General features: G+C 41.1%; 1 protein-coding gene across 3 annotated transcripts in view; it reads left to right on the forward strand.

Moving 5' to 3' along the window:
• atp6v0a1a (ATPase H+ transporting V0 subunit a1a) overlaps positions 1-21,109 on the forward strand; it is a 45,612-nt gene that overhangs the window by 8,793 nt on the left and 15,710 nt on the right. For all 3 annotated transcript variants that reach the window (XM_066698435.1, XM_066698434.1, XM_066698433.1), the window contains exons 7-18: positions 238-364; positions 3,911-3,993; positions 6,285-6,378; positions 11,940-12,152; positions 15,659-15,809; positions 16,569-16,708; positions 17,265-17,422; positions 19,015-19,105; positions 19,508-19,626; positions 19,881-20,097; positions 20,259-20,366; positions 20,977-21,084. In XM_066698435.1, the coding sequence (XP_066554532.1) occupies positions 238-364; positions 3,911-3,993; positions 6,285-6,378; positions 11,940-12,152; positions 15,659-15,809; positions 16,569-16,708; positions 17,265-17,422; positions 19,015-19,105; positions 19,508-19,626; positions 19,881-20,097; positions 20,259-20,366; positions 20,977-21,084 (1,609 nt within the window). The remainder of the gene's footprint in view (positions 1-237; positions 365-3,910; positions 3,994-6,284; positions 6,379-11,939; positions 12,153-15,658; positions 15,810-16,568; positions 16,709-17,264; positions 17,423-19,014; positions 19,106-19,507; positions 19,627-19,880; positions 20,098-20,258; positions 20,367-20,976; positions 21,085-21,109) is intronic.

Below are 21,109 nucleotides of genomic sequence, written 5' to 3' on the forward strand. Positions count from 1 at the left end.
GAAAAGGAACTGTTATATGTGACAGAAGTTATAAGTTACGTACAGAGTACCAGATGGATGAGCTGTGTAGTCCTGTATACAGGGAGGTAAGATACAGCAACAATATGACTGCAGACTGTTAAATGTTAGTGTCTAGGTTTGGACAAAGAAACATAGAGTTAAAAACCTTTGAACCTGTCCCCCCATATGAAATCGCTTGCTAACAGATGGACAATATGTGTGCATTTTGACATTCAGGTTTGTGGCCGGGGTCATCAACCGGGAGCGCATCCCCACCTTTGAGAGGATGTTGTGGAGGGTGTGCAGAGGCAACGTGTTCCTGCGGCAGGCGGAAATCGAGGACCCACTGGAGGACCCCACTTCGGTCAGTTTTCCCCCACCCCACCCCAGTGAAGTATGGGCAGGGGAGAGTGAGATTCTGTGATCATGGTAGTGGTGTGTTCGAGATCACATATGGGACTGGGAGGATTGATGTGAAAATTACAGTAAACAGTACAATTCTCACTTGGGATCTCGGGATAAATATAGACTGAACTGCATTCATTAGGGTGATTCATTCATCGATTAGAGGTGGCGTTCCCTGCCTCTGCCCCTTTCAAGCTATGTGACTGCATCCCTCTCATCCCCCATGTAATGATGTCGCAAAAGCCAGACTAAAGGACATATCAGTGTTAAATACACCTCCTCCTTAACCCTATTCCCACAGGATTAAATATGACCAGATCTTCAGCTGGGTTTGGAATTCATAATGACAGCAGTGTAAACATTCACCACCACAGATAATACCTCGACAACACCTTGAGAATTGCACTTCTCTGTCGCTCAGCGCGTCACTTCCCCTTCATGTCTTCCTTCACAGTGATGCTCAGTCAGGACAAACCCTTGCAGCTCTACTTTGTTTTTAATTATATATATATATATATATATATATATATATATATATATACACTCACCTAAAGGATTATTAGGAACACCTGTTCAATTTCTCATTAATGAATTATCTAACCAACCAATCACATGGCAGTTGCTTCAATGCATTTAGGGGTGTGGTCCTGGTCAAGACAATCTCCTGAACTCCAAACTGAATGTCTGAATGGGAAAGAAAGGTGATTTAAGCAATTTTGAGCGTGGCATGGTTGTTGGTGCCAGACGGGCCAGTCTGAGTATTTCACAATCTGCTCAGTTACTGGGATTTTCACGCACAACCATTTCTAGGGTTTACAAAGAATGGTGTGAAAAGGGAAAAACATCCAGTATGCGGCAGTCCTGTGGGCGAAAATGCCTTGTTGATGCTAGAGGTCAGAGGAGAATGGGCCGACTGATTCAAGCTGATAGAAGAGCAACTTTGACTGAAATAACCACTCGTTACAACCGAGGTATGCAGCAAAGCATTTGTGAAGCCACAACACATACAACCTTGAGGCGGATGGGCTACAACAGCAGAAGACCCCACCGGGTACCACTCATCTCCACTACAAATAGGAAAAAGAGGCTACAATTTGCACAAGCTCACCAAAATTGGACAGTTGAAGACTGGAAAAATGTTGCCTGGTCTGATGAGTCTCGATTTCTGTTGAGACATTCAGATGGTAGAGTCAGAATTTGGCGTAAACAGAATGAGAACATGGATCCATCATGCCTTGTTACCACTGTGCAGGCTGGTGGTGGTGGTGTAATGGTGTGGGGGATGTTTTCTTGGCACACTTTAGGCCCCTTAGTGCCAATTGGGCATCGTTTAAATGCCACGGCCTACCTGAGCATTGTTTCTGACCATGTCCATCCCTTTATGACCACCATGTATCCATCCTCTGATGGCTACTTCCAGCAGGATAATGCACCATGTCACAAAGGTCGAATCATTTCAAATTGGTTTCTTGAACATGACAATGAGTTCACTGTACTAAACTGGCCCCCACAGTCACCAGATCTCAACCCAATAGAGCATCTTTGGGATGTGGTGGAACGGGAGCTTCGTGCCCTGGATGTGCATCCCACAAATGTCCATCAACTGCAAGATGCTATCCTATCAATATGGGCCAACATTTCTAAAGAATGCTTTCAGCACCTTGTTGAATCAATGCCACGTAGAATTAAGGCAGTTCTGAAGGCGAAAGGGGGTCAAACACAGTATTAGTATGGTGTTCCTAATAATCCTTTAGGTGAGTGTATATATATATATATATATATATATATATATTTTTTTTTTTTTTTTTTTTTTTTTTTTTTTTTTTTTTTACAGCTTGGTCAGTGTTGCTCAGTTGTGTTTAGTTTGCCTGTCCATCGCATACACCGGACTCGCACAGTAAGAACCCATGCACTTTTGCAGAGAGCTAAAATCTCCATACTCAGAGAAACATTGCATCATCCCTGTATATCTGTTGTCGCTGGTTTTGGGGGAAGTAAAAGCTGATGACTAGAAATTATGCATTCACTTACATGGAATCGCCAGTCATTTACTATGCTTAATATGGGAGGGATATGGGAGGGATATAGGCAAATGACACACACACACACACACACACACACACACACACACACACACATTTATTGTGAAATGTGTGTTGTCAAGCCATCGCCTCAGCAGATCCTTGTCATTGTACAGAACTGATAACACTGCAGAGCTCACAAACACCCAAAAAGCCACAAAGGTAATGATAAGAATGTGGCTGGGATGGGCTTATTGCTCAATTTGAGATGTCAGCATTACAATATGAAAGCCATACAGAAGCTATACCATTTGTGGGCTTGGCTGGGAGTTCCCAGTGTGCAATCCACAATTGTCAGGGCACGGTGTGAGGTGGGCGGCTAAAGCTGCTCAGGCACCTGCAAGATCTAGGTGCAGTATTGCGGAAGCTATTCATAAAAAGTAGCTAGCTACAACTACAAGCTACTCCTGAATAACACTATAAGCTACTTTTGTGGGGGGTGGGGGGGGGGAAGTAGCTAGCTAAAGAATTTAGCATCTGAGCCATACTAGATGGCAAAGTCAGCTCTGTTATTTCAAATACCTCCTCCCAAAACAGCTTTATTTGAAAAAGTAGCTTTGACAGTAGCGGTAGCTTCAGCAATTGTGTCGCTGGAAAAAGTAGCTCGCTAACATTACAAGCTACACTAAAATAAAAATAGCTTGCTACTGCAAGGAAGCTGAAAAAATATACAAACAACACTGGCATAGCTTCTTATATTGAGCTACTACCCAACACTATCAGGGTGTTACATCCTCTGAGCAGTATGATGGACTGTCTGGGCTCAGAGTGTGAAAAGTGTGTTGTACAGAGAGTCAAGTTCAGTCTTTGCTGACTCTAAGTTGGTGGTGAGGAAAGAAGAAAAATAATCGGGACATTCACATTTTGTTTTCAATAACTATACAAATTGGAAGGTATAATGGGCAATGGTGTGCACTTGTTTCCTAGGCTTACTACCTTTTTGTGTATTTCAGCATTTCAGTCCTTGGCAGCCCTCATTCTAAATGATTATAAATACATTATTTTTTCCCCTATTTTGTTTCTTTTATGTGGTGCTTCTTTGAAACGTACCTTACCTGTTGCTTATCTATAAACCCACCTTTTCCAAATTGGTTCAGCTAGCGAGTTATCTTCTTGTGGAATCAGGACAGCAAATGAGGCAGCACCAGGAAACCTTTCCGCATACCTGCATTTTCTGTCAGACTATGATCTGGAACACAGATGCATAAGATAATTGGAAAAAAAACATCCCTTTGTGTTTAACCTCTGGATCAAAAAAACCCAGAGAAGATGTATAAGTATCAATACCTCCTGTATAATTATATGTGAAACCAATGGCTGATTTCTGCTTGACTGCAAAATTAAATGGTGAAATTCTGTAAGAACGGACCACTGTAGTCAATCCGGGGAGATCTGAGTGTCTCGTGTTCCTTCTGTCTGTGCAGGGAGATCAGGTGCACAAGTCGGTGTTCATCATCTTCTTTCAAGGCGACCAGCTGAAGAGCAGAGTCAAGAAGATCTGTGAGGGGTAAGTGTGCACAAAGCATGGGGTTGGCATAAACCACAACAGCCTCGGTGGTAACAGTGTGGGCTGTTCTGCATACCTGCCTGGCAAAGGATCCTCATCTTAAAATAGAATGAGGCACTGTGTTGCACTGTGAGATAAAGATCCATAGATATGTAGATAATAAGAATGAACATAATACAACTTAATTAAAAAAAAAAAAAAAAAAAAAAAAAAAAAAAATATATATATATATATATATATATATATATATATATATATATATATACAGTATATACCGTAAAACTTCAATTAAACACCCCCAGCGTTTATTCCAAATAACTGCAAGAAACCCCGTCGTCAATTGGAGACGATTGTCTTAAACATTCATAAATAAAAAGACATCGTGGACTCATGCAGGATAAGAAGAGCCTGGAAACATTGCTTCATTGTAGAAGTAGGCTAATAGGCCAGGCTTTTATTAAAAAAAAATATATATATATTATTATTTTTTAAATAATTTGCTTTCCAAAGATACAAACAAATCACATGGAATGTATGGTGAACTATACACTGGATTGAAAACAAGATACCAATAATTCTGTTAGCAGTCTAAGATTCGATATACTGTGAACTCTAAATAAACAAAAAACACTTCAACAAAACTGTGGAAATATGCTTTAAACCAAACCATCAGCATTTTACTTCATTAATGCATTGTTTATGTCGCAATTGACAGTTAGTTCAACAACTACAATTAACAGCAATACAAATATACAGATATATATAGTTAAAGTGAGAAATAAGACCGTAACCTGGCGTTTATTGGAGACCATCTGCTAGGCGATATGACTGTGCGATATGACGATATATATCATGTGACGATAGAAAAATGTCTATCGTTTCATATTATGCTATATCGTTTATATCGTGGTGTTGCAAATCGCAATCTTTACGGCAGTATTTTTCGTCATTTGGACGCTTTGCGTTCTTCCCGGTTCTTCCACACGTGTCGGATGCGGCAAGAAATGAGCATCAGAAACACAGACAGACATGAGAGAGACCTGACACACAATAACACACAACCAAGAGATGCTTTAATGCGCAAGCGCACAAGCTGCGCACCGCTCTCGTCGCCGGGCTGAACTCAACCTGCAAGCACCCCCCACGCTCACTAATTTAGATTGATAAAATTTGTATAAAATTAATAATAACGTTCGTTTACATTTTAATAAATTGGAAAGCAATGCAATGCAAGATGGTGAAGTTGTTCAACAGTTGTATTATTATTATAATAATAATAATAATAATAATAATAATAATAACTATTTTGTATTAACAACGTGCTGTATTTGTAAGTAGAATCGACAGTCAGAAAGAAATGTCTCTGTCCAGCAGATGTAAATGCGCCACTATAAACCCGGCTGTAGTAAATCTACCTGAATCTGTACCTTTACAGCGCATGTGTTGCGTGATTACTATTACTTGTGTTATTGTTGTTTTGTGACAGTAAATCATAATGTGTATATGTATATATGTGCTCTGAGGAAGATAAGTCGAAACGCGTAAGCATTATGATGTTCACTTTTTCTCTAATAAATAATTTTGGAGACATCTGTGAATATGGACTGTTTTTAGTCACGAGCTGCTGTCCTTCCTTCCTTGACCGGATAATTGTTCTATATAAAATCCCTGGGATAAGGCACCCCGCATTTAAGATTTATTAAAACTATTGTAACGCCAGCTATCATTTCGCCCAGCCCTACCGTCTGCTATTTGAGACCCGGCCAGTATTGGAAGTTTTACGGTATATATAAATGTGGTATTTGTGTACATAGCAATCAATACCTCTGAGGAATGATGAATGGATGTGTAAAGCTACAGTGTTCTCATTTCTGTTTTACCACCAGATTTTAGTCAACTTTCTTTTCAATTCTTTCTGTGTTTAGAAAGTTGCTCAACTGAAATGGAGAAGGGAAAGAAAAGAGAGATCCTTCAGGTTCCTTCCCACGACCCCCTAATTGTTTATTTTCATTTTGTGCATCCTTGTGCTGCTGGACACTGCAAACTGACACTAGCTTCCTGAGCAATTGTTCAGACAAATCTAAGCCGTCTTTTCCTTCTCCACATCTTCTCCCATTATTGTCTCTGAAGAAAAACATTCCTATCCCATGAAATCATGACACTGAGTGTGTTGTCTGTTCTGTAATTCATTTTTGGTTGGCTTCACAAGTGCCGGGGATTGCTGGGTAGCTGCCCGTGTGTCCTGGCCTGCATTGCTGATGCTGTGCTTTTTCCCATGCTATGTGTTCCAGATTCCGGGCGTCCTTGTACCCATGCCCGGAGACCCCGCAGGAGAGAAAGGAGATGGCTGCTGGAGTCAACACCAGGATTGACGACCTACAGATGGTATGTTCCTGATTAATTCTGACCATTTTCCAGATACTAAAACATGTTATTTTCTATCTGCCTCAGACCCTGCAGGGTTCCCAAGGCTACCAAAGACCATGAGGTGCTTGTGCCTGCTCTATTTTGTGCTGGGTGTTTTGTCACCATATTATTCTTAACATATATGGAGTAGTATTTCATAATATATATCATAATCATCTTCAGCCTTTATCAGTCTACTGCTGGATGAAGGCCTCCCCAAGATATTTCCACATTTGTCCTGTCCACGTCACCTACTGCAAGGTTATCTATATATTGTGGTATTGTCAGTGTCTCTCGGCAGCAGGTTCTACTCTGTTTTTACCTCCCCTACCTTGTCCAATATCCGGTACAGTCCCCTCCAGCTAGTCAGAAATTTGTTCTCAGTGGTAAGCAACAACACCTGAACCTGATCACTGGGTTGGAGTGCACAGGGTTGTCTGATCCAGTTGTAAGCGTATTACTGTGCTTGTTGTGCCTGCATTCTTCACGCAACGTGACACAGCCAGCACTTTTGTGGGTGTGTCTCGGCAGCAGGTTGCCAAGAATATACACGGGTGCGGTGGTGAATCAAACCTGAAATTACACCTGGACTTGGTAAAGGCTGAAACTGGAATTGATTGGTGGTTGCAATCGTGAGACAGTGTGGGGGTCCAGAAATCTGGGTCATAGCTGCAGTCGTAGTCCTTATCCCAGCCGCTTAAATACCTAAGCCGGTCCTCAAAACAAGCAATGGTCAAAGCTGTAGAAGTAGCAAAACACACTCCTCTCTCACCTCATATTTGCCTGCCCTTGACAGCACTCCTCTTGCCCTTCTGCACCGCCTCTCCGGTACAATGCCATGAGGGCATGCAGGCACTGTCCTTTCCTCCTCAACGATCCTTAGGTGTGTTGTTTGTTTAGAGCAGACAGTTGCCAGCATGGAATATTCCACTGGACAGCGTTTTGTTAAGGTTGCACCTGTAGACCGTCCATCACACACCACACCATGTACTGTACCACTATATATATATATATATATATATATATATATATATATATATATATATATATATATATATATTTCACAACCACAAGAGAAAAAGGTCAAAGATGGGTAACAAAAAGCAAGTGGGTAACATCTTGGGGAGGCCTTCGTCCAGCAGTGGACCAATATACACTCACCTAAAGGATTATTAGGAACACCTGTTCAATTTATCATTAATACAATTATCTAATCAACCAATCACATGGCAGTTGCTTCAATGCATTTAGGGGTGTGGTCCTGGTCAAGACAATCTCCTGAACTCCAAACTGAATGTCTGAATGGGAAAGAAAGGTGATTTAAGCAAGTTTGAGCGTGGCATGGTTGTTGGTGCCAGACGGGCCGGTCTGAGTATTTCACAATCTGCTCAGTTACTGGGATTGTCACGCACAACCATTTCTAGGGTTTACAAAGAATGGTGTGAAAAGGGAAAAACATCCAGTATGCGGCAGTCCTGTGGGCGAAAATGCCTTGTTGATGCTAGAGGTCAGAGGAGAATGGGCCAACTGATTCAAGCTGATAGAAGAGCAACTTTGACTGAAATAACCACTCGTTACAACCGAGGTATGCAGCAAAGCATTTGTGAAGCCACAACACGTACAACCTTGAGGCGGATGGGCTACAACAGCAGAAGACCCCACCGGGTACCACTCATCTCCACTACAAATAGGAAAAAGAGGCTACAATTTGCACAAGCTCACCAAAATTGGACAGTTGAAGACTGGAAAAATGTTGCCTGGTCTGTTGAGACATTCAGATGGTAGAGTCAGAATTTGGCGTAAACAGAATGAGAACATGGATCCATCATGCCTTGTTACCACTGTGCAGGCTGGTGGTGGTGGTGTAATGGTGTGGGGGATGTTTTCTTGGCACACTTTAGGCCCCTTAGTGCCAATTGGGCATCGTTTAAATGCCACGGCCTACCTGAGCATTGTTTCTGACCATGTCCATCCCTTTATGACCACCATGTACCCATCCTCTGATGGCTACTTCCAGCAGGATAATGCACCATGTCACAAAGGTCGAATCATTTCAAATTGGTTTCTTGAACATGACAATGAGTTCACTGTACTAAACTGGCCCCCACAGTCACCAGATCTCAACCCAATAGAGCATCTTTGGGATGTGGTGGAACGGGAGCTTCGTGCCCTGGATGTGCATCCCACAAATGTCCATCAACTGCAAGATGCTATCCTATCAATATGGGCCAACATTTCTAAAGAATGCTTTCAGCACCTTGTTGAATCAATGCCACGTAGAATTAAGGCAGTTCTGAAGGCGAAAGGGGGTCAAACACAGTATTAGTATGGTGTTCCTAATAATCCTTTAGGTGAGTGTACATATATATAATATTATTTACACAATTTCCTTAAATATACATTGTGACACGTGGGGTTGGACATTGTGTCTGAGTTCTCAGACGGGGCTTCATGTAGATTTGTTATATAGTGTGCTGTTGAATAAAAACGAGTGCACACAAAAACAATGAACAAAACCCTAACTGCTCTTTGAGTCCAATCTAAACACATACACAGGTCCCTCTCTACAAATAGAACTAATGATAAAGACAAACACCACAAGCCGCACCTCCCCACAACATTATTTTCAATAAAACAGGAAGTGATTTTATTGAAAATGGAGGCCAGTCATGGAGGCAACAGCAGGTCAGATGTTCCCCCCAGTAATTTTGCTCCCCCGGGGTTTAGGGAGGTGCAGGCAAGTTCGAGGCTCTCTCTCACCGCACCACCTAGCACGACATCTCGCGTATGTATACATATACATATGTGAGATGTCGCGCCGGGATCCTTTACCAATCTTGCTAGTTTGCTTGCTAGTTTGCTGTCAGGAAATAATTGCATGTGGGTGCAAATATGTTTGCTTGTGTAACATGACGTGCTGTCTTTATTTCATCACCTTGTGTAGGAAGTGGTGGGTAACAAACCTCAATACAGGCAGGTGACTGAACTCTAGAGAAACTCTGCTCAATTCCCCCATTGTGTCAGGCCTGAAATGTGTTGTTTGTTTTGTGGTAGTTGAAAACCCTTAGCACTGACTCTCAGTAACCATTCTTGGTATTCTTTTTGTTATCAACTCCTGAGCCATCAGTGTTATCTGGTGCATAAATATATTTATTGGTCTTTAAATAAATAAATAAATATACTTTTGTGTTTTTCATCTGCTGGAGCAATTTATCTGTTCTGTTTTTTTTTTTTTTCCTCTTTCTCCATCCCCAAGCTTGTTGTCAAGTTGACCCCCAAAGAATGTATGCCCACCATTTTTTCATTTGGTTACACACACTGTTTTGTTTTCAGTTTTGTGTGACAACAAAACAGAGGAAGTTTATTTGCAAGTATGCCAACCACGGATTCAAAGACGTTTCACATATTTTGAACAAATCGGTTTTTTTTTTTTTTTTTTTGTTTTTTAATTCCTGTTCTGAGTGACGACTGACTATTATTGCTTGTGTATGTATACGTGTATTTTTTGTTTGGATTTTTAAATCATTGTTGCTCTGCCACTGCTCTAATTTAGAATCTGCAATTGTTAATCAACTTGGTTTAAAGCTGTGACTCCTTTGCTTAAAGTGGGAGGGATGTAGGCATTCACACTCACACTGTTACACTTTCTTACTTTCACACACTGACTCACTCTCACATCTGGTGCTGGCTAACAGTGAATGTTTCAGTCTCACCCCTTGCGTCTTTAACACATTTGCAGACGCTGCATTAGGGAATATGGCTGCACTGTTTGGCAACACCTGTTGCAGGGCCTAAGCACTAAAGATATTTCCCTTCCTGTTAAGTGAGCCACTGCCAAGACACTCATGGAGAGTCTAAGGGAAGGTTGATTAACCTTATCTTGCTCCAACATCTGGGCTATGCAGCTTTAGGGAGGGGTGTGTTTTTGGCCACTGTTAACTGACACTACAGAGGAGGGCTCTGCTCATATCAACTCCTTTTTGATCCTCTGTTGCGTATCTTACTTTTCATCCTTCCCTGCTTTCTCCCTAATCCCGAGAAGTAGTCCTAGAGGTTATGTGTTTTGCAAGGAGTCACGCCTACACCCAGGAGGGGCTGTCAGAGTGCAGTGTGAACCTGAATGCTCCTACACCACACCGTCTCGTGAAAATGCTTTGGGCAAAAGTGTGTTTCAGCTTGGCAGAAACAACCCTTACATTGCGAAATGTGCTGTGGTTGTTGCTTTAGCATTTTGTGCTGATTAACATTACTAAGGTTTTTAAAAACTTTTGCTGTACTGTACCTCAATGTAATATGCAGATTTTATGTAAAATAAATAAATATATATAATGATAATAATCAGAATATATTTGCTGTATATACATTCCTTGTTTGGAATCTCCATTGCTTTAATCTGCTGATAGATGCAGGTGTCCTCTGAAATGTGTGCTATCCAATATTCCGCTTCACTGTGTTAAAATGTATTTTTAATAAAAACTTTGACCCACCTGCTAATAACAAACTTTAAACCTGTAATTGATGGTGGAAATATTTACTCCAAAAATAGAAGCATCTGAAATATTATTAAAGATTAAAGGCAGTTTTTTTTTACACGGCCCCAGATAAGTCCGTCACTCCCTGCTTAAAACAATGTCCTTATCGGGCTAGGAAAACTGTGTCCCTTTCATCTCCCTCCTTCCCCACAGAGACCCGCCACCACCCCACATAGCCACAGACTCCTGCGGCCTCCTACTCGCACTGCACGCCTGCGATCGCCCACTCCTGCATAGCGAGTGTGGCCTTCCCTCTCAGTGAGTCAGTGGTAGTCCCCCCTGGTGACTCACACTGCAGCCCTGTGCTGACTTAGCCAGCTGTTTTTTTATGCAGACTCTGGATCAGTTACAGTCACAGCCTGCTATGCAGCACTGCCCCCATTATATAGTGTACCAAGCGGCTGGCATTAATTTTTCCCAAGAATCCTTTCTTCTCTGAGCTACCAACTCTGTACTAGCTTGCTGGGCACGTGTTGTGGGGTGTGTTGTGTGGGCAGGACTGTGTGGGTTGAAGGTGGGGGTGGGGGCAGTCACTATTTCGGGCATCTGCTTATCCCAAAGACTGAAGTCCCGATGACTTGCACACAACACTGACCTACTACTTGACCGCTGTGATGTTATGAAGATGGGGGAGGGAGGTCACTATCCCAGGTATCTGCTGATCCCAAAGACTGAATTCCCGATGACTTATACGCAACATATATGACCTATTTGACTGCTGTGACGTTGTGCAGAGTCATTCAGCAGTGACATCTCGCTTACTCCATGTCTTAAAGACATCTGTCATCTTCTAAATCACTCGACCAATTAGTCTTAATTTTAAAAAGAACATTACAGATTGCATTTGCTGCAAAAGCCTCTACTCAGTCAAAAAAGCATCCTATTACGAACTGACAATCCCATCACTTAAACAGATCCGCCCAGAAAGACTCAGTCCCACTTGGCGATGTTTGATTGTGTCTGTGAGTTGGTCCCAGTGCTCAGCTCCTTGCTCCTCTGGTCTTGCAGGTCCTCAATCAGACGGAGGACCATCGGCAGAGGGTCCTGCAGGCCGCAGCCAAGACTGTGAGAGTTTGGTTCATCAAGGTGCGCAAGATGAAAGCCATCTACCACACCCTGAACCAGTGCAACATTGACGTCACCCAGAAGTGTCTGATCGCAGAGGTGTGGTGCCCCGTCACAGACCTGGACTCCATTCAGTTTGCCCTGCGTCGAGGAACTGTAAGTAACTGGAGGGGGTGGCAAGTCTTTAATCATCACCTTGGTTAGACTTAGAAAAGGGTCTGATTTTCCAAAGCTGGTAGGACGGGATTTACTAATGATTAGGGGCACTATATTATATACTGCAGCATACGTACCACATATACACACAAAAGGACTGCAAAAAGCCCCAAAAACATCATAATTTGAAGAACTGTAACATTTCATAGATTAACCCTGCTGATGTTGCACATTAGTAATAATTTCACCCACTTTGGAAAATCAAGCCCTAAATTAAGAAACCCGTCTCATTAATTAGGACAGCAGCACAGGTTTTGATCTATAAGCCCATACAGGCAAGAAGAAGTGAATTTGTCCTAGCCTTGCATAGGTGGATGGCATAGCTGTTTGCAAAGTGAGTCAAAAATCTGTCAGACTAACTCACCCTCTTCAATAAAGTGTTGATAGTGGTAGATCCATTTAGCTTCATTATTTTAGTTCTCCAAAAAAAGAGAGAAAATGTTAAAAAGGAACAAAAAATGGTTCCAAAAGGTGAAAGTTCTGAGGAAGAATCTAAAATGAAGCGAAAGAGCATCAGTAAGCAGCTAGAAACTTCAACAAATTAAAATTAAAACCAATAAATATGATGAGTTTATTGTGTTTATTATTATTATTAATAATAATTATAATAATAATATGCGTATTATATTTTGATTAACAGCACATTTATATTAGTAGTATTAATGAGTTACAGGTTTGTTTTTCGTTTTTAAGAAACCTATCCCTATCAATTATGTGTTTAGCACAAATTTCATTAGGCACGAAATGCTTTGCATCTCTCATGCAAAGCGAGGTATACCTATCATTGGAAGCCATTGATCTGGGGAACTGTTGTGATATGTGATACAAGTATCTTTTATCTAGGCAGCTGCAGTGACGAGAGAGCTGTATCTAGAGTAGGAATACTGTGGAATGCTTCTCACTTTCACCCTGTAAAGTTTATTGCATGATTACCTATTTTGCCTCTTGATGTCCCCAGGTATTTAAAAGAGCCCCTTTTCCCTCACTGAGTGTTGACAGAATCATGCCCAATAAAATTAACATCACTGTTTATAGATCTCAGATTGAATACCTCTATTTAAAGTTCTCCCGTCTTTGTGTCAGGCCAAGATATTCCTTCAAGCACCCAGAGGGAATACATGAAGACTATTGCTATAAAATCACTATCAGACAAGACTGCACAAGAAGCAGTGTAGGATTGTCCTTTTTCTTGTGCTGGGGCCACTAGGATGATATTTCAATGATCGGAAAGGAGTCTGTAAAGGTTTATAGGGAAGTCTGTGGCAAGTTCCTAGTTTTTCTGGATTCGCTTTCGTGGTTGGTTGGGATTATTGTACAGTACGACCTCGCATTCAGCAATGAAAGGTTTTTGTTTTCTTAAGAAAACAAGTGGATTTCTGAGTCTATTGGAAAATATTGTGAAAATATTGAGGTTTACCCCCAAAACAAACATCTCCAGTTTGGGGATATTGGCAGTGGATATATGCTAGGGCAGTTTATCACGGGGAACAGTTGTCAGCTTTGTCAACTAAAAGGGGGAACTATGAAATTTCACTGCAATCCCAGTGACTCACAGTATAAGCTGCTTTTCTGTTTGAACTTCCAGTTTGTTTGGTTACTGCAGGACGATGATTCGTGGTGTTTGTGAGTCATCTTTTCGCTCCATGTTTTTAAAAGGGAAAGCCAGCTGCATAATCTGCCCCGCAAAAATAAAGGTCCGGCGTTCTGATGGCCTGGATCCAAATTAATGTATTATTGGATGCTAATATCTTGTCAGCCTAGGGTATTTGACTTGGAGCAAGGGAGAAGTAATTTTCTCTGTTTGAAAACTTTACTATTTCCCTGATTTTAGCGCAATGTTGGATCCTAACACTTTGGATCTCTAACCTGTTTCTCAGTGGATGATTAATATACATTGGGATACCTATTTTAGTTTTTACTCTAAAAGGATCAGAGTGATTTTTACAGCTTTTGACTCTGTTGTACGATATGCGTTCTATTGCCCTCAAGTGTATATTATTATTATTATTTTTATTTTTATTTCTTGGCAGACGCCCTTATCCACGGCGACTTACAACATAAATTAAAAGAACGGACCATCTATTTAACCTAACAGTAGGGGTTCTTTTCATGAGCCAAACTGCTCCTGATTGTCTGGAAGTAATTGTAAGAGATCAAAGCAGATGTAGCATAGTTTTTGAATGTCTATTTCCCTGAAGGAAATATGTGCAGTGGAACAAAATGCTTTTGAAAGCATGTTTGAATGGAGAAAGGACGTCCGGTGTGGTCCAGAATATTTTCTGGTTTGGAAAGATTATGGTTATCATTGTACACTGCATTTGTAATCCAGAAAAAAACTTGCTAAACACTAGTTCTATCACTATACTTGGCCCAAACTATACTGTATCTCCACCTTTCTGGGGCGCAGTTGTGGAAGTGAAAGTTTAAAAGTTCTCATCTCTGACAACAAATCAATTCCAACAGTATACAGTATACTCCCACTGAGTTGAAATTCCATAGTTAGCCAGGGCCACATTCTTATGTTGGCATCATGGAATTCTGAAGGTCAAAGGTCAAAATGCCAGCAGGTTTGTCAGAAGGTGAAATTTATGGGAGCTTAAAGTTAAATTGCTCACTGTTTTTGTTCTGAAATAAGTATTTTTCATTACCATTACATTTGAACCTACGCGTCCATTTCATGCTTAAAGATGTCAAATCTTTGGCAAAACTGAAGTATCCATATTACAATATATACTGATATCTATAATTGTTTCAGAAAGAGCTCACAAGTAGTGGAATTCTCTCCTTTTATTTTATATAGACTGACAATGGCACATTATGAAAAGCAGACAAGAACCACATGCACTGCTAACCTTCCGGTGTGGAGGCTTAGTCTGAAACCTTGAGTCTCAATATGTTTACAGTGCCAGATGAGATTTGCACTGCTCAGCCCAGCCCAGCCTTTCTGCAGAGTTATGCAGGGGGGGTTTACCATTGTCACGTTATGAAAAGCATTCCCTAGCGATTTCATTATTCAGTTTGATAGTTCTGGCAACCTGTCTTGAGATTAGGATAACTAGACTGTACCTTATAAATTGTAGTTTACTAAAAACAAAACAATAAATCCAGCATAGTTCAGTCTGCTATGAGAGCCTGAGGTGTAATCATATTCCATCTTTGAAGTTTTATGTTTTTTCAATGGAGTTACAGCCTCTCATCCTAAATCAATGTCATTATGTGTTGCAGCTTTACACCACTGCCATGCAAAGACAATACTATAGACTAAGCTCGCACAAGTCTATGTCATTCCCACAAGCCCATTCCCGAGCTATACTGCCTTCAACTGGCATTCATTTGTGACAACGTCTTTGTATAGGATCCTGCAACCACTGATTATCCAGGCACATAAAACACAAGTCTCCTTTCCTCCCGCCCCCCCCCCCTTACCTCTCTCTGTCTGTCCCCAGGAGCGCAGTGGCTCTACTGTTCCCTCCATCCTCAACAGGATGCAGACCAAGCAGACCCCTCCCACCTACAATAAGACCAACAAATTCACCTCGGGATTCCAGAACATTGTGGACGCTTATGGCATCGGCACTTACAGGGAGATCAACCCAGGTAACTGTCTTAATCCTTCTCTGTCTGCGTCCAATCAGCATTTACTGCATAGGCTAACCTAGGTACTCTCTAGAATTGATACAACATCACGTCTTCACACCAACAAACAAACAAATTGTTACCATTTCTCAAATGCATGGACTGTACAGGGACACTGAACATCAACTTTGGGGTGTATAGTGGCAAGCCATTGTGCACAATACAGGAAGATTTTATAGACGAATCCTAGATTTACTGTATATTGTAATTTTTTGGAAAGTGTTTTTTCCAGACCTCTGTAAGTCACCCTGGATAAGGAAGTCTGCTAATAAATACGTAAAGAATACTTTTGAGGCACCATTAAATGATTTCTGTTGCCACAAGCATGTAATATAATCTCCAGAAAGAATGCAAAACATCACTTCATGACCTACTATTGTTTAATCTAGCCTTTTGCACCTGTATTCATTAATTATTTTTTTAAGGTTGTTTAACTCTTTGATGATTACATTTAAATGGAGTAGTGTTTATGTAATTTTGTCTACCACAGTCTAGCTAAGTTGTGTGTCCTTAATATCTGACACTTTTCCAAATAATAACAATCATCATCGTTATTATTAATACAATGTTTATTTTTATTATTGTTCTTATTACAGGAGGTTCTTAAGGACTAGTCAAGTTGCTGTCCTGTTCACAAGCTTTACAAATGAAATGTATAGATAAATAGTTAAATATATATTGTGTTGAAGTCTGTTTTTTCACCACTGTGTTTTTCTCCAGCTCCGTACACTATCATCACATTCCCCTTCCTGTTTGCTGTCATGTTCGGGGACTGCGGCCACGGTGTCCTGTTGACATGCTGCGGTGTTTGGCTGATTCTCAAGGAAAGCCGTATTCTCTCCCAGAAAACTGAAAACGAGGTATGGTGTCCCGTAAAATGAGACTCTGTGATTTTATTGATTGATTGATTTATTTTTTTAAACGGTCTGTATAACGCAGACCCCAGTTTCATTAAAGGGAAGGTTCACTTTTTCTTTTGTGAGCACCATTTGTAAAGCATTTTAGATTGTAATATGTGCAGTTTAACACAACAGTTGCATTTTTGTTTTGGCTTGTGATATGTTGTTGTTCTGGCCAAAAGTTTAATTTTAAGTTATGAAGAGAAATTACTATACGCAGTGCTGTCTGTATGTACATTTTAAGGTTCAAAAGCTGTACAATGCCAGCTTAAGCAACTTCTATGCTGTAAAGTGTGGGAACCTCCATTTTAATTCCATTAAATTTTTCAGAACCCCCCTACCCCTGAGGAATGTCTGTCTTAACTTAAAGTTGCTGGATTACCAAACACATTCATATCAATGGCCACATGTGGCTTCAGTAAGGTAGTTTTCGTCCTATGGAAAAATGCTTTTAAGAGTTTTTGGTTTTCTTCTCTTTCTTCCCATGCTGCTGCTCCTCCTCCTCCTCTGGGTCCAGATGTTTAGCATGATCTTTGCTGGACGTTATATCATCCTTATGATGGGAATCTTCTCCATCTACACCGGCCTGATCTATAACGACTGCTTCTCCAAGTCCCTCAACATATTTGGGTCGGCCTGGAGTGTGCGGCCCATGTTCACACAAGGCAACTGGTCGTAAGTCACTACTAGCTGGATGCACAGACAAGTAGAAAACTGTGAGACAGCTCTCACACATACACACATCAGAGGAGGCTGGTCCATAGAGGCAGAGGAGGTTGCTCCTCCTCTATTTTTGAGAGGCAAGATGGAGATCAAAATATAAAAAAAGAGTAATTGGTTGAAATAAACCATTACCAAATCTCAGTATCATTTATAAAATAATTTATCTTTTCTTTGGAAAAAAAATCCATTATTGAAATTCTGATTAAAATGCTTCAACAGCGACACCTGCAGGCAGAGGGGAAGGGCAGGCTTTGTGAAGTGGTGGTTGGGGGCAGAGGAGGACGGGCTCCTGCTGTCCTCCTTAGGGCGGGATTTCTTATAACAGTGTAATGTACTTAATTTTATTTCATGCTAATATGTTATTGGCCAAAACACGTAAAATGATGCTCCAAGGGAGGACAACCTCCCTAACCAATCAACAACCAGAATACAATATTGACATCGCGTTCGTCCAATGATAATTTCCAAATGTCATCTTCAATTCTGTACCACTGTATTGTATGTGAGTGTGACGAACTGGTGGTGAAGCGATAGATACAGTACCATATTAGAAAAGAGAAATTATATAAGCAAATTGCAAAACACTTTTAGACTTTTCAGATTTACATTTCCCTTTTTTAATAATTCCAGATATTCATGGTTTATGTTTTTCCTTTTTAAATCAGAGGGTGTTGTGTAAAATTCCCACTGTACAGTGCTGGGTGCTGTGTCACCCCTAATTGGGCTGACAGGCTTCCAGTGACACAATACGCACACACGAGGTTCATTCCCATCCAGAGCCGCAGTGATTAGATGCGTCTTTCCCTCTCACTCACCTGGCCGCTTTTTATATTCATCCTTTGTGTTGTAATATGATATATGATAATATGATATTTGTTCCTTATGGAAGATGGGGATACACTTTGGGTGCATTACCCTACCTTAGTTGTATAGTAAGTTTGCATTAGGTTGCTAGTTGTATTATTGCTACATTGGAACATAAGAACAGAACAGAACATAACATAACTTGAACATAAGAAAGTAGAGATAAGTAGCCAACTAGTGTAAAATAACATGATGATGTGGGTTGGTTTTCCTCCTGTCCTCCCCAATTTTTTGAGTCACCAGCCGCCACTGACACACACATCAATACATACCTGGTAAATTTGCCTTAGGATTTCTACACTTTCTATCATGGTTTTAATAAGCGTAGTAAAGCACAGTGAAGGCATATTGAACCCAGAGGAAACCACTGTATAACTATGGTAAAACCACAGACAATCTATGGTAAAAAGTTGTAAATGTACCAGGGTAAAATTGTGTAAGGTGCAGGACATTCTTACAGTACAAAAAATAATGAAGCACGTCAGAGTCAAAGCACGTAGGAGGTACATAAAACGGACAAGATTCACTGGGTGACCAGAACAGTCCGTTTACACCCATTTCTGTCCGCAAAATCTTCCTCAGCTTTAGTGCTTTTCCAAAAAAAAAAAAAAAAATCTGCATGTTGGTGGAAATTGAAGCTTAATGGAATGTGACTTAATTTAACTTCTTTCTTCCTGCAGGAACGCAGTACTAGAAGGCAACGCTGTGTTACAACTGGATCCGGCTGTACCAGGAGTCTTCAGTGGACCCTATCCAGTGGGAATAGATCCGGTGAGAGTCTTACCCCAGTTGCCTATCTGCAACCTCAACATCATCCCCATGTGGTGGTAAATTATCATTGGTGTGTCCTCTTTGACTGCTAGAGGCTTATATATCTAAAGGCCTCAGCAAGATCACTTTTGACAGAGGCCTGCGGATTATCAGTTTGTTCTCAGATAGATGTCCATTTCAAGCTGAAACTTCAAGTTTGTTTAAGCCTGGCACATCTCCATAAGGAAACATTCTAGGACTTGAGAGAATCAAATATTTACCAATCGGGAAAACCTCATCTGAGATATTGCAGATTGGATCTCAGACTGGCTCCATTGGCATCAGTGAAATCGGAAAACATCAGAGTCCTCCTGGCCACTTGAGAATGGCAGTGGAACTTACTCTCTGCTATCTGTGTTGCAGATCTGGAACATCGCCACAAATAAACTGACCTTCCTCAACTCGTTCAAGATGAAGATGTCTGTCGTCGTGGGCATCATCCACATGCTCTTTGGTGTCACCCTCAGCCTCCTCAACCACATGTAAGAAGCTTCTTCCCTGTGTTCCCCTATGAAAGTGTTTTAATGCCTGTTTTTTTTCATTGGTCTACTTTTGTTTGGATTGCACTGTCCTGATTGACCTTTGCATTATCTGCCAGCTGAACTAAATCCATTTATTCAGTTAATGTCTGTCTGTTTGTTTGTACAGTAATTAACAAACAAGCAGAAAGGCAAGCAATCAAGCAAACAGCCCAGTTGGGGTCATGTAACACACTTGCCTCATTGTTGCTTCTTAGGTACTTCAAGAAGCCCCTCAACATCTTCCTGGGCTTTATCCCCGAGATCATCTTCATGGCCACCCTGTTTGGATACCTGGTGGTCATGATCTTCATCAAGTGGGGGGCCTATGATGCATCCACCTCCAAAGTTGCCCCCAGCCTCCTCATCCACTTCATCAACATGTTCCTGTTCAGCTACGGTGACAGCTCCAACCAAATGCTCTATAGAGGACAGGTGAGCCCAGTAGACCGTTTCAATGCCAAAGTGAACGAAACCATGTGCATGTGCCATTCTGAATAGTCGAAATATCCAGGAGTCATTTCAGAACGTGCTCTGACGTGAAACCACTAGCATGTCTTCATATCTCCATTCATGTGTTTTTCTCTCCTCTTCAGATGGGAGTCCAGTGTTTCCTGGTTATATTCGCTTTGCTGTGTGTTCCTTGGATGCTGCTGTTGAAACCACTGGTTCTCAGACACCAGTACCTGAGACGGAGGAATCTGGTATGTGTCTGAATGAAAGGCATGCAATAAACTGCAGTCTTGCACTGGATGTGTCCCACAACAACAGAGCTACCATGTATATCTCTACTAAAGCTCATAAAGTATGGCTTCTTTTGCTGTCGCTTTTTGTACCTTATAAATGTCAGTGGGAAAAACTTGCTTGTGAATTGGCTTTATGTATTTATGTTTGCATGAAACCCATAGCGGTATGTCACTACATTATTATTTTTTTTTTACATGAATAACTGGAATTCTCTTACACTTGGCAAAAGATCTAAGGAATCTTTAATTCAAAACAGTATTTATTATTTTAATTATTAATATAGTTTTATGATATGTTTTTATTGTTATTATTATATCCTGGGAAGATGCAATGCAACATCCAGGGAACCATAACTACATAATGTAGGCTGATTTAAGAACAAGTAAACAAACAATCTAACAGTATCCTACATTGTGTAAGAAGAGCAAAAAGCCTATTTTAGAATTGTGAACTGCTTTGTGTAGGTCTGTGCTGTAGTCAGTGCAGTGCTGGTGAGAAGCGTTGGCGAGGGGTTCAAGGCAGAGAGGTTGAGGTGGTGTTTTGAACATGTAAGCCCTTCTCTCCCAGGGGACCCACAACTTCGGTGGGATCAGGGTCGGCAACGGTCCGACAGAGGAGGATGCCGAAATTATTCAGCACGACCAGCTGTCCACTCACTCGGAGGACGAGACCGAAGTAAGTAGCATGGCTGACCTTCTAG

This window comes from Amia ocellicauda, chromosome 3, assembly GCF_036373705.1.
Source record: "Amia ocellicauda isolate fAmiCal2 chromosome 3, fAmiCal2.hap1, whole genome shotgun sequence".
Taxonomy (NCBI): domain Eukaryota; kingdom Metazoa; phylum Chordata; class Actinopteri; order Amiiformes; family Amiidae; genus Amia; species Amia ocellicauda.